The sequence below is a fragment of the Barbus barbus genome (assembly GCF_936440315.1).
Source record: "Barbus barbus genome assembly, chromosome: 44".
Taxonomy (NCBI): Eukaryota; Metazoa; Chordata; class Actinopteri; order Cypriniformes; family Cyprinidae; genus Barbus; species Barbus barbus.
In genome coordinates, this window is record NC_136722.1 from 12732216 (window position 1) to 12745988 (window position 13773).

Sequence of the window (13773 nt, forward strand, 5' to 3'; positions counted from 1 at the left end):
TGCAGGACTTGACAAGATGATGGTGGATAAGGATGGTGAGGTGACTGTGACCAATGATGGTGCGACTATCCTCAGCATGATGGATGTGGACCATCAGATTGCCAAGCTCATGGTAGAACTCTCCAAGTCTCAAGATGATGAAATTGGAGATGGGACTACTGGGGTTGTTGGTGAGTTCAGTTCACTTCGCCTTAACACCTCCCTCTTCTTATTTAACATATAAACAGCTGGCTGCACGTAGTATGCAGAATTAGGCTTTTCAAATCCATGAACCTCTGCATATTTCTCCCTGCATGTTTAAGTATTGTTTTTTTTTTTTAATAATGTGTACATGTATCAGTAGTTTGTATCAGGGACAGAAATTACCCAGGGCCTGGCTAAAATGACAACAATATATATCAATTATAATAATGTTTCATGCACATTAAATCAGCATATTAGAATGATTTTCATACTGAAAATTCAGCTATGATATAACAGGAATAAATGTATTTTAAAAATGTTTTTAAACTAAAACATTTTTCAAATTGTAATATTTCTCAACATTACTGTGTTTTTTTTAATTATTATTTTGGATCAAATAAATGCAACCTTAACAACGAGCCGTCTCTCAAAAGCATTAAAAATATCTGACCTGGAAACTTTTAACTGTAGTGGATTTTTTATTTTATTTAATTTTTTTTTTTTATAAGATAATTTAAATGTTATATTTAAATATGTAGATTCCATGTTTGCTTGGTTGTAAGCTATAGTAGATGACAATTTTTATAAGGGTCCATTTTATTGAGATTTATAAATCATCTGAAAGCTGAATAAATAGGATTTCCATTGATGTATGGTTTGTTAGGATAGGACAATATTTGGCTGGATTACAACTATATTAAAATAAGGAATCTGAGGTGGAAAAAAATCTAAATATTGAGAAAATTGCCTTTAAAGTTGTCCAATTGAAGTTCTTAGCAATGCATAATACTAATCAAAAATTAAGTTTTGTTATATTTACGGTAGGATATTTACAAAATATCTTTATGGAACATGATCTTTACGTAATATCCTAATGATTTTTGACATTAAAGAAATATAGTAGTATGTTTTTTTTAAGAAAAGTAAATTTTCTGCTTGCCCAATGTAGTGTTGTCAAAAATATCGATATTTCGATAAATATCGATACTGAAATATCTGAACGGTACCAATATTAATTTCCCGAAGTATCGATACACCGATACTAGCCGAGCTGTCACTTTCACTTCTCTCCAAAGGTGCTGGACAAGCACCACACGTGACCGCACTCGTCTCCTTCGCTCTGGTTAAATAGCAAAAGTGAAGTGAATAGAAAGATGACTGCTCTGGTTGTTAAAGAACACAGCAGGAGCGCTATCTGTAGGGATCTATGATCTCCGCGATGCAGAGAACGAGCACAGAATCCAGTCATAAAAACTGAATTTACAGTTTAACGCGGAATGTCACGGAATTTGGATGAATTAATCAAAAGTAGGTCATTACACTTAAATCAAATCGCTTTATGGACTAGTATCTGTAAATATTAAGCTGCAAAAGTGGATTTAAATATGAATCCTGCATGTTCTGCGCGTCTCTGTGTGAATGTGCTGCACCTGCGGTTGTGTTTACTAATGTGGCGCTCGCGGTGATTTCAGCGTCTGCAGTCTCAATGAGGACATAAATACATCAACAATATCTCCAGAACTGATCTGAAAGGCACTTTACGAGCATTTTACAATTTAATTTGAGTAAAACTAGCATCATATCATACACACACAGAACTTTAAATGTATTCACGGCAACCCGTCAAAATAAAAGTTCAGTTTAACAGCCTATTAAAGACCGTGTGCCAGAAATTGGCTATATTACTATTATTTAGTAGAATGTACATAATACTACTACTTACTATTACTGTTCATATTTTTAAAGAAATAATCACAAAATATTTTAATTTTAATAGTAAATCCCCTTCATTTGCCAAAAATGTAAATGTTACAATTAATTAAAATTGTTTTATGCCTTCATCTGATATCCAGTAAAATTTAAATACACAACACAGAATTTCTGAGGGGGAAAACACATTTCATAAGGCTACTGTAAGAATAAATAAAAATAGTTTGTATGCATTCAAATAATAGACATGCTAAAACACAGAATCTGGTAACAATAAAACATAAGGTGAGAAAAAAATAAAACATTTCATACGGCCCTAAACGTGTCATTTTTGTTACACTTTTAATAAATTAAATGTTAAATTGTATAATTTTCATGATTTTAATGAATTAGACATGTTTTTAGATTAATAGCATTTAATTTGACCATTAAAAAAAGGAGTCCAGAAAAATTCAAACGGAAAAAAACGGAATCCAGAAAAATTAAAATGGAAAAAATTGAATGTAGAAAAAAATTAAACGGAATTTGGGGAAATATAAAACGGATTTCATAGGGCTGGAAATATTTTGGTTATGAAGGAAATGAGAATATCAACAAATAGAACTTTGCATTTTAATTAGTACATGTATTAGTAAACGTTAGTTTCAATTAACATTTAACTAAGATTAATAAAAGATTAATAAATAAATCAACAAATGCAGTACCTCAAGAAATTTTTTTGTTCATGTAAAATATTCTGCATGTTCTCGACTTGTTATATTTATCTTTAAATTAAAAAAAATACCCCCTTAATATTGTGGCAGTTTTTTTCACCGTGGTATCGAAAATGGTATCGAGTATCGATATTTTTCAAGGTATCGTATCGAAGTTAGAAATTCCAGTATCGTGACAACACTAGCCCAATGTAGCTTTTGTGGTCTAATGTGTTTGTTTGTCCCTGTAGTTTTGGCAGGAGCTCTTCTAGAGCAGGCCGAGCAGCTGTTGGACAGAGGCATTCACCCCATCAGGATCACCGATGGTTATGACCTGGCCGCAAAGATCGCCATTGAGCAGCTCGACAAAATTGGTGATAGTTTCCCAGTGGATCCCAACAACACCGAGCCTCTTATTCAGACAGCCATGACCACGCTAGGATCCAAAGTGTGAGTGTCTGTCTTATAAGTTTTTTTTTAATTATCAGCTAATGACACTATTTTTTTTTTAAAAATGTAAATTTTTTTTTTGGTTTGTAGAATCAACCGGTGCCACAGACAGATGGCAGAAATCGCTGTCAATGGCATCCTGACAGTGGCCGACATGGAGAGGAAGGATGTTGACTTTGAGCTTATCAAAGTTGAAGGAAAAGTCGGTGGTAAACTAGAGGATACTCAGCTCATCAAAGGTGTCGTTGTGGACAAAGAGTTCAGTCACCCTCAAATGCCTAAGGTTTGTGTTTACTGTTAATGTTCATTTCTGATTGCATATGCGTGGCATGATTATCATATGAAAAGTCTTTGTTAATAAGCATGTTGTACATGCAGGTACTGAAAGACACAAAAATCGCCATCCTCACCTGCCCGTTTGAGCCCCCCAAGCCCAAAACCAAGCATAAGCTTGATGTGACCTCAGTTGAGGACTACAAAGCTCTGCAGAAGTACGAGAAAGAGAAGTTTGAGGAAATGATTCGACAGGTCTGTTTATTGTATGCTTCTGTTTGCATGCTTTCCTAAGGTAATTTAGGTATTGTTTTAATTTATAATTTTATTTAATAAGCATAATTTACTATTGTATATCAAGATGTAGTATGTATTTATGATTTGAATATTTTTATAAAGTTATAAAATAAACTCACAATCATGGCCAAAAATATCGGCACCCTTGGTAAATATGATCAAAGAAGGCTGTGAAAATTAATCTGCATTGTTAATCCTTTTGATCTTTTATTTTTTTTTTTAAATCACAAAGATCTAACCATTCATTGGATAATAAGAATTTAAAATGGGGGGAAATATCATTATGGAATAAATGTTTTTCTTTTAATAGACATTGGTCACAACTCACAAGTAACGGCACCCTTTTATTCGATACTTTTTGAAACCTCCATTTGCCAGTTTAACAGTGCTACATTTTCTCCTATAATGCCTGATGAGGTTAGAGAACACCTGACAAGAGATCAGAGACCATTCCTTCATCCAGAATCACTCCAGACCCTTTAGATTCACAGCTCCATGACGGTGCTTCTTCTCTTCAGTTCACCTCACTCATTTTCTACAGGGTTCAGGTCAGAGGACTGGAATGGCCAGCAGAAGCTTGGTTTTGTGCTCAGTGACCCATTTTTGTGTTGTTTTAGAGGTTTGTGTTTGGATTATTGTACGGTTGGAAGATCCAAACATGGCCCATTATAAGATTTCTGAGTCAGTCACTTATTGATTTTTTTTTTTATCCGTTGGTATTTGGTACAGAATCCATGATGCCATGTGTCTAAACAAGATGTCCAGGACCTCCAGAAGAAATATAGACCCACAAAATACAGCAGTATATTTCATTGTACACTTTGGGGTACTTTTTATCCCTGTGTTCACCAAACCCATCTTGAGTGTTTGCTGCAATTTTAGTTTCATCTGACCACAGAAGCGAGTCCAATTTGAAGTTCCAGTCGTGTCTGACAACTGAATATGCTGTAGTTTGTTTTTGGATGAGCTAGGATAATTTTTCTTGAAACCCTCCCAAACAACATGTGGTGATGTAGGGGCTGTTTGACAAATGTATTTTTTTTTTAAGGTTTTCTGACCCTGAGACTAGGGCTGGGCGATAAAACGATAACGATATGTATCGCGATAGACACGTGAACGATATCAATAAAAAATGTGTTCGATAAAACGTTCGATATTTTTTATTCTTCGTCGGAAGAAAACAAAGGTTGCGAAGCAAGTTTGGTTGCATTAACAAAGGCACTCGCTCTCTGGTAACCTAGCAACGTAGGGAGTGACACGCTAACAGCCAATCATGTAACAGTATCAGGTTTGGTTGCGCCATATCGTTGTCTCGTGTCTAAGTGTGCATGCGCGGCTGAGAGTGCACGTCTGCAGCCAGACCAGGCTGGTCTGCTGGATTCCTCATCATAAGCAGAAAATGAGTGCCGCAGCGAGCGAGGAAATTGTAAATAAAAGAGAAAGTCAGCTCGCCAGTATGGCAGTTTTTTGGATATTATAAGTCTGACCGTAGTCAGACCAAATGTCGTCTGCAAATTATGCAAGACCGTCGTCCCCGCCAAGACTGGTAATACCACAAACTTGATGTACCACCTTAAAAGCAATATCAATAATTATCGATATCGACCGATATGAAACACTGATATCGTGATACAGTTTTCAGCCATATCGCCCAGCCCTACCTGAGACTCGACTATTTTCTGCAATTCTCCAGCTGTGGTTCTTGGAGAGTCTTTAGCCACTCAAACTCTCCTTCTCACAGTGCATTAGAATGATATAGACACACGTCCTCTTCCAGGCAGTTTCGTAACATTTTCTGTTGATTGGAAAGTCTTAATTATTGCCCTGATGGTGGAAATGGGAATTTCACTGCTCTAGCTCTTTTCTTAAAGCCACTTCACTAATTTGTGAAGCTCAATTATCTTTTGCTGCACATCAGAAATATATTATTTGGTTTTTCTCATTGTGATGATGATTTAGGGAATTTGGACTTTCTTTTCCCTCCTATTTATATTTCTGTGACGCAGGAAGCCATGGCTGGATAATTTCATGTTCATAATCACCCTGGAGTGCTCAAAATTGTGAATATGAATGGGAATACTTAAGAGATATATTTCTAGGGGTGCCAATAATTGTGTCCAACGTGTATTTGAGAAAAACAGATTTCATATTGATATTTCCCCCCATTTTAAATTCTTATTATGCAATGAAAGGTTAGATTTTTGTGATTTTTATTTTTTTTTTTCTTTTTTTTTTTTATATATAAAAGATCAAAAGGATTAACAATGCAGATTAATTTTCACAGCCTTCTTTGAACATATTTACCAAGGGTGCTGATATTTTTGGCCATGACTAGATAAAACAGGAAGCTTTAATAGAAGTTAATTTTTTATTTTTCATTGACATGTAAGTGCTTTAAAGACATTAATCAGTTTTTGTGTGTATTTTAAGATCTTTTAACTTTTGGTACGTCATCGTTAAAATAACAAACAATATTTTTTCCTTCAAAATAGTCTTATTAGCAATAATGACATTTTCTCATTTTGCATGACAGCCCCCTTCAGTACAGTTATTTAGAGCTACGTTTTGAATATTGTGGAATAATCAAAAATAAATTGCATTAATTTGTTTCTTGTGTTAGATTTTTATCATTAATATTTACTACTGATCATGTAATTGAATGTAATTCTTTTTGTATTTTTTCCTGTTAAAATGCTTCTTCTAAAGATCAAGGAGAGCGGGGCTAATCTTGCCATTTGCCAGTGGGGATTTGATGATGAAGCCAACCACTTACTTCTGCAGAATGAGCTTCCTGCGGTCCGCTGGGTCGGTGGACCTGAGATTGAGGTTTGTAAAAACTATACTGCAAAACACTACTGATCAAACGTTTTGGTTCAGTCTGAATTTTCTACATCATTACTCCAGTCTTCATTGTTGATTGATTCTTCAGAAATCATTCTAAGATGCACATTTGGTGCTCAAGAAACTTTTCTTATTATCAATGTTGAAATCAGTTGTGCTGCATTTTGTAGAAAATAGTCCTTTTTTTCAGAGTTCCTTGATGAATATAATGTTCGAAGAAAAGCATTTTATTTCAAATGGAAATGTCTTGTAACACTATAAATGTCTTTGTCACATTCAATCAATTTATTGCATCCTTTCAGAATCAAAAAATTTCTTACAAAAAAAAGACTGAGATTTTATATAAATATTTCCAGCTCATTGCCATTGCTACTGGAGGACGTATTGTACCCCGATTCTCCGAGCTGACCCCAGAGAAGTTGGGCAGTGCTGGACTGGTGAAGGAAATCTGCTTTGGGACCACTAAAGACAGAATGCTGGTTATTGAGGAATGCAAGAACTCCAGAGCCGTGACGATCTTCATCCGTGGTGGGAACAAAATGGTAAAGAGTTTTAAGAGCTAAATTGGGATGTTTTTCCCCTTCAAGATATTAAATCTGTTTTTGTATCGCTGTTAAAATGTTTTTGTCATCTCCTTCGCCTATTCATCTGAATCATTTAGATTATTGAAGAGGCTAAGAGAGCTCTCCATGATGCTCTGTGCGTCATCCGTAACCTTGTGAAGGATAACCGCATTGTGTACGGTGGCGGTGCATCAGAGATCTCCTGTGCTCTTGCAGTCAACCAGGCAGCTGATAAGGTATACTATTTTTAGAGTCATCTGTACGCCACACACACTCAATCCTGAGGTGCAAGAGGGTTTTGTTAAGATGTGTTTAAAATGCTCTGCTTCTTTTCCAGTGCCCCTCTCTGGAACAGTATGCCATGAGAGCGTTCGCTGATGCTCTGGAGGTCATTCCTATGGCACTGGCCGAGAACAGTGGTTTGAACCCCATTCAAACAATGGCAGAGGTCAGAGCCCAACAAGTCAAGGAAAACAACCCTGCACTTGGAATTGACTGCCTACATTTATCAACAAATGGTATGGACTTCTTTATTTTACTTTAGTGATATAAAATTGTAAACAGATTTATGAATTTAAGAAAAACAGCAAGTAAAGAAATATATTTTTAGTACTTGTGGAAAATATCTTGGATTGCAGAAGCATCTTGCCACATATTTCCTGTGTATTTGACTGTTCAAGAAGACACAACAAATGCATTACCATAGACAGAGACACCAGCTTTGATTTCCTGATGAAATCAAGAAGCTATTTAAAAAAAAAATTATGTACTCTACAGTTTAAGATTTTTCAATATTTTAGAAGTCTCTGATGCTCACCAAGACTGCATTTATTTGTTCAAATATACTGTTAAAAATCATAACATTGTAAAATATATTTCAAATACATAAATGTAATATTTCACAATGGAATTTATTCCTGTGATACAAAGCTTTTCAGCAGCCATTACTCCAGTCTTCAGTGTCACATGATCATACAGAAATCATTCGAAAATGCTGATTTGGTGCTCAAGGAGCATTTATTCTCATTATAAATGTTTAAAGAATTGTGCTGCTTACTATTTTTTTTGTGGAAACTATAATACAAGATTGTTTGATGAACAAAGTTAGCCGTATCTATTCTTGTACTAATGCAAAATTCTTCAGTGCCACTGTTTCACTGATCTATTTAATCAGTCCTTGTTGATAATTGGCATCAAATTTGACTTTAATCTTTGCAGACATGAAGCAACAGCATGTGATTGAGACCCTCATTGGAAAGAAACAGCAGATTTCTCTGGCCACTCAAGTAGTGAAGATGATTCTGAAGATCGATGACATCAGGGGCCCCGGCGAGCCTGAAGACTGAGCGTTGTGTAGCTGTGGTGTAGTCTCAAGCACTTCTAAAGGAATGTGTCGAACCTTCGTACTGTTATTTATCATTTGATATAGTTCAATGTAGTACTGAAGTGATCATTAAACTTTTGTTTTCAGATTTGTTTCTGTTGGTTGTCACTTTCTTAATGTTTGAATCTCAAGTAGAGTTCATCATTCAAAAATGCATTCACAAAACTGCAAAAATGTTCAAGTGTATTAGAAGTTAATGTCAACACAATGATTGATTTGTATCATTAGACTTTGCCATTAGAGAATGTTTAACCTTCACCTCAGTTATTTTAACCCATTGCAGTTTACATGTACTTATTCAACCAGTTGATCATATCTGTCCTGGCCTCCTCTATGTAAGGTTTGTCATCTGGATTAATGTCTTCTCTCTTAAAATGGAAAAACCCATGTGTTTGCTTTGGGAAGATTTTCACTTGGAAGTCAGCAGTGCACTTTTCCTTCAGGCTTGTCACAACTGTAAACGGAGGCCTAAAATATTTCATATATTGCGAACAATGAAGTAACATACTTTAAAATCTGAAAAACGATTGTGAGTGGAAAAGAAATGATGAAGCCAGATTATTGTCATGTTATACAGTGCCCTCCAAAAGTACTGGAACAGTAAAGACAACATTGCTCTGTTGGCTGTGGAGTCAATACATTTGCAAATATGATTAAAAGCTGAATATGAGACAAAACTACAGAATGTCACATTTTATTATTGAGTGATTCAACACATAGATGTTTTACCAGCTAAGAAGTTCAGCACTTTTAGAGGTTCATCCGTCTATCTGATGTGAGCACCCTGCAGATTTCAATGTTCAGTGCGTTCAGCACCATGAATTTGTCGAATAACCCGCTAGATGCCATTCATCATGAGTTAGAAAAATTATTTTAGTTGAAAGTATGGATTTATAGTGCTGTGCAGTGTTATATATTTGTAATATTTATTGCGTATCCTGCACTGAGGACATGCCTATATTCAGTTCTTGCTCGTCTTAGAAACGTTCTCTGCTATAATAATATTTTTTTAAGTACCATTTTTCAAATGTATCACTGTTTAAATACAAAAAATACATAGTGTTTGCAGTTATATGATTTATGTTAGCAGTTATGTATTAAATTAATTCAAATGCATAACGATGTAAGGAAGAGCATTAGATGCTGTGACTGCTTTTCCTCAATTTTACGAAGTTAACGACCTTTAATCACTATTTCAATGGTTCTGTTGTTTGACAAATGAATTTCTAAAAGTCAATATATTGCGTCGGCTGCATGCATAATAAAACTCGAAATAAACTATTGACGGTGTGCCACCAGAGGGCGTGCTGGAACTGATTAGGGTTTCAGGAAGATCTCAGGGTCTGCTACAAAGTTTTTTTGTCATACAAACTAAAACTGCCGTTGAGAGAAACAAGTCAACACTAATTACATTTTCTGACAAGGGTCAGCTATTTAACAAGGGTAGACAATTTTATAATAATTGTTGTGTTATGTTATGTAATGTATGTTATACATTATGGCAAAGTTATTGAAGATTCTGTTGCTCAAAACAATGGTAAAATGTTACCGTTGTTGCTGTTTTATTAACTGGTTAATGTTTAATCATTTGACTCTTTGCATTTTGCAGGTAACGTTAAGTAAGGTACATTTTAAACAGGGTGATCGCTTTTTTGTGGCCATGTATGTGCCTAAACAGAAGCTGGAATTAAACTGACCAGCCCTGAGAGGTATTTCATTGAGGGGGAAAAATAATCATAATTAATCATTAATGTTAGTGCAGTGTAACAGTAAATGCTTAATGAAATGCGTTCAAAAGGCACCGCTGGGATTCGAACCCAGGATCTCCTGTTTACTAGACAGGCGCTTTAACCAACTAAGCCACGGCGCCACGTGCGCAACCGGTGCATTACAGCCCTTTTTACTTAAGCGGAAATAATCGGCATCCTTTTACTTGACACACTATGGCCCGGTTTCACAGACGGGGTTTAGATTAAACCAGGATTAGGCCATAATTCAATTAGGACATTTAAGTAATTTTTATAAACATGCTTAGAAAAAAACATTACTGGGTGCCATTTGCTTCCAAAACTCTTAAAAAAAATATTACATTTCTATCTTTTTTTAAAGGCTGAATATAGTAATACACAACTATTCAAAATCTGTATTGGTCCATTTCAGGTAACTTTATTTAATTTTTTTACTCAAAAAAGTGGAAGATGGATGCATTTTTCTCAGTCCTGTTACCAAAACTATAATGTCTTTTAAAAAGCATGCATGTTTAAAATAATGTCAACAAATTCCTTCATTTCCCCCTCAGGCAGGTGTTTATTTGAAAGAAATTGTTGGTTTCGAGGTCAAAAAAGACTATTTTTATCATAACAAAATCACTATTTATCTAGGTGTATTTTTCTAAAGTACACAAACCCACTTTTTCATTTTAAAGGCGACTCAAACCTCAAGCTTATCAATTTTCTATCATGCTATTTATTTATTAGACAATAGGATAAATTATGGACCAAACTTAATTTAAAAAATAGTGGTTTAACTTTGTTTTTAAAGAAAAAACTATTTAGTAACAGGAAGGAGTATCCATTATATTAGTATACAGGTTTAACTCTATGATTCTCTATGGGGTTCAGGTCAGACGAGTTTGCTGGCCAATCAAGCACAGTAACACCATGGTCACTGAACCAGCTTTTGGTACCTTTGGCAGTGTGGGCAGGTGCCAAGTCCTGCTGGAAAATGAAATCAGCATCTCCATAAAGCTTGTCAGCAGAAGGAAGCATGAAGTGCTCTAAAATTTCCTGGTAGATGGCTGCGTTAGATGGCAACTGTGGACTTCACAAAACACAGTGGACCAACACCAGCAGATGACATGGCAGCCCAAATCATCACTGATTGTGGAAACTTCACACTGGACTTCAAGCAACATGGATTCTGTGCCTCTCCACTCTTCCTACAGACTCTGGGACCTTGATTTCCAAATGAAATGAAAAATTTACTTTCATCTGAAAACAGGACTTTGGACCGCTGAGCAACAGTCCAATAATTTTTCTCCTTAGCCCAGGTAAGACGCTTCTGACGTTGTCTCTGTTTCAGAAGTGGCTTGGTAGCCCTTTTCCAGAAGATGTCTGAGCGTGGTGACTCTTGATGCACTGACTCCAGCTTCAGCCCACTCCTTGTGAAGCTCTCACAAGTGTTTGAATCGGCTTTGATTGACAGTATTCTCAAGCTTGCGGTCATCCCTGTTGCTTGTGCACCTTTTCCTACCCAAATTCTTCCTTCCAGTCAACTTTGCATTTAATATGCTTTGATACAGCACTCCTTGAACAGCCACACCTTTCAGTAACGACCCTCTGTGAATTACCCTCTTTGTGGAGGGCGTCAGTGTTTGTCTTCTGGATCATTGCCAAGTCAGCAGTTTTCTCCATTATTGTGGTTTCAAAGAACAAGAGATACCCAGAATTTATACTGTATGGATGGTCATTTATTGAAAGTCAAATGTAAATATTCAAATATTTTGAGATACTGATTTTTACCTTTCATGAGCTTTAAGCGCTAATCATCAAAATTAAAACAAAAAAACTTTTGAAATGTTTTACATGTAATGAATCTAAAATATATGAAAGTTTCACTTTTTTAAATAAGTTACAAGAAAAAAATTCTCTTTATAAAGTTTTTTTAAAAACTTTTTCACGATATTCTAATTTTCTGAGATGTACCTGTATAAGTATATATGATTTATGAGAAACAGGACTGAAAGCAACAGGATTGAGATTTTAGGATAAAACTAGCAAATACATATAATCTAGCCACATGGAGTACATGCTAATATCATGAGAATACTCAGCAAATTATAGTGATTCACCAAAGATTTGTTTTTTTTAAATAAACAACATTTAAGAAATACACTCACCTAAAGGATTATTAGGAACACCTGTTCAATTTCTCATTAATGCAATTATCTAATCAACCAATCACATGGCAGTTGCTTCAATGCATTTAGGGGTGCGGTCCTGGTCAAGACAATCTCCTGAACTCCAAACTGAATGTCAGAATGGGAAAGAAAGGTGATTTAAGCAATTTTGAGCGTGGCATGGTTGTTGGTGCCAGACGGGCCGGTCTGAGTATTTCACAATCTGCTCAGTTACTGGGATTTTCACGCACAACCATTTCTAGGGTTTACAAAGAATGGTGTGAAAAGGGAAAAACATTCAGTATGCGGCAGTCCTGTGGGCGAAAATGCCTTGTTGATGCTAGAGGTCAGAGGAGAATGGGCCGACTGATTCAAGCTGATAGAAGAGCAACTTTGACAGAAATAACCACTCGTTACAACCGAGGTATGCAGCTAAGCATTTGTGAAGCCACAACACGCACAACCTTGAGGAGGATGGGCTACAACAGCAGAAGACCCCACCGGGTACCACTCATCTCCACTACAAATAGGAAAAAGAGGCTACAATTTGCACGAGCTCACCAAAATTGGACGGTTGAAGACTGGAAAAATGTTGCCTGGTCTGATGAGTCTGATTTCTGTTGAGACATTCAGAGTCAGAATTTGGCGTAAACAGAATGAGAACATGGATCCATCATGCCTTGTTACCACTGTGCAGGCTGGTGGTGGTGGTGTAATGGTGTGGGGGATGTTTTCTTGGCACACTTTAGGCCCCTTAGTACCAATTGGGCATCGTTTAAATGCCACAGCCTACCTGAGCATTGTTTCTGACCATGTCCATCCCTTTATGACCACCATGTACCCATCCTCTGATGGCTACTTCCAGCAGGATAATGCACCATGTCACAAAGCTCGAATCATTTCAAATTGGTTTCTTGAACATGACAATGAGTTCACTATACTAAAATGGCCCCCACAGTCACCAGATCTCAACCCAATAGAGCATCTTTGGGATGTGGTGGAACGGGAGCTTCGTGCCCTGGATGTGCATCCCACAAATCTCCATCAACTGCAGGATGCTATCCTATCAATATGGGCCAACATTTCTAAAGAATGCTTTCAGCACCTTGTTGAATCAATGCCACGTAGAATTAAGGCAGTTCTGAAGGCGAAAGGGGGTCAAACACAGTATTAGTATGGTGTTCCTAATAATCCTTTAGGTGAGTGTAATTTAGGTAACAGGACAGTATACTTATAATGATGCTCCCAGCCACCATTACAATATCATCAAATATACAGAAAAGAAAATAAGACCACGTGCTTTCGATCATTTCATTGCCTTCAGAAGATCCAGATGTTGCAATAGTATGTTGAAAATGTGTCTTGTGGAATTTTCCCAGTTTTTTAGAGGGGGGAATGTGTTAGGGTAACAGGACTGAGTGAAACCCCTCTTTGGATCACATATCACAGGGATGTCCATTGTAACAAACTGAGGAAAATGAC

General features: G+C 36.3%; 1 protein-coding gene across 1 annotated transcript in view; it reads left to right on the forward strand.

Moving 5' to 3' along the window:
- The window catches only part of LOC306862954 (T-complex protein 1 subunit epsilon-like), a 10194-nt gene extending 1127 nt beyond the window's left edge, over positions 1-9067 (forward strand). Inside the window, exons 3-11 of the mRNA XM_079406068.1 lie at positions 6-170; positions 2837-3035; positions 3126-3318; positions 3414-3563; positions 6312-6431; positions 6803-6988; positions 7108-7245; positions 7347-7527; positions 8228-9067. Coding sequence (XP_079262194.1) covers positions 6-170; positions 2837-3035; positions 3126-3318; positions 3414-3563; positions 6312-6431; positions 6803-6988; positions 7108-7245; positions 7347-7527; positions 8228-8355 — 1460 coding nt within the window. The 3' untranslated portion in view covers positions 8356-9067. The remainder of the gene's footprint in view (positions 1-5; positions 171-2836; positions 3036-3125; positions 3319-3413; positions 3564-6311; positions 6432-6802; positions 6989-7107; positions 7246-7346; positions 7528-8227) is intronic.
- Positions 9068-13773: the final 4706 nt, after the last annotated feature.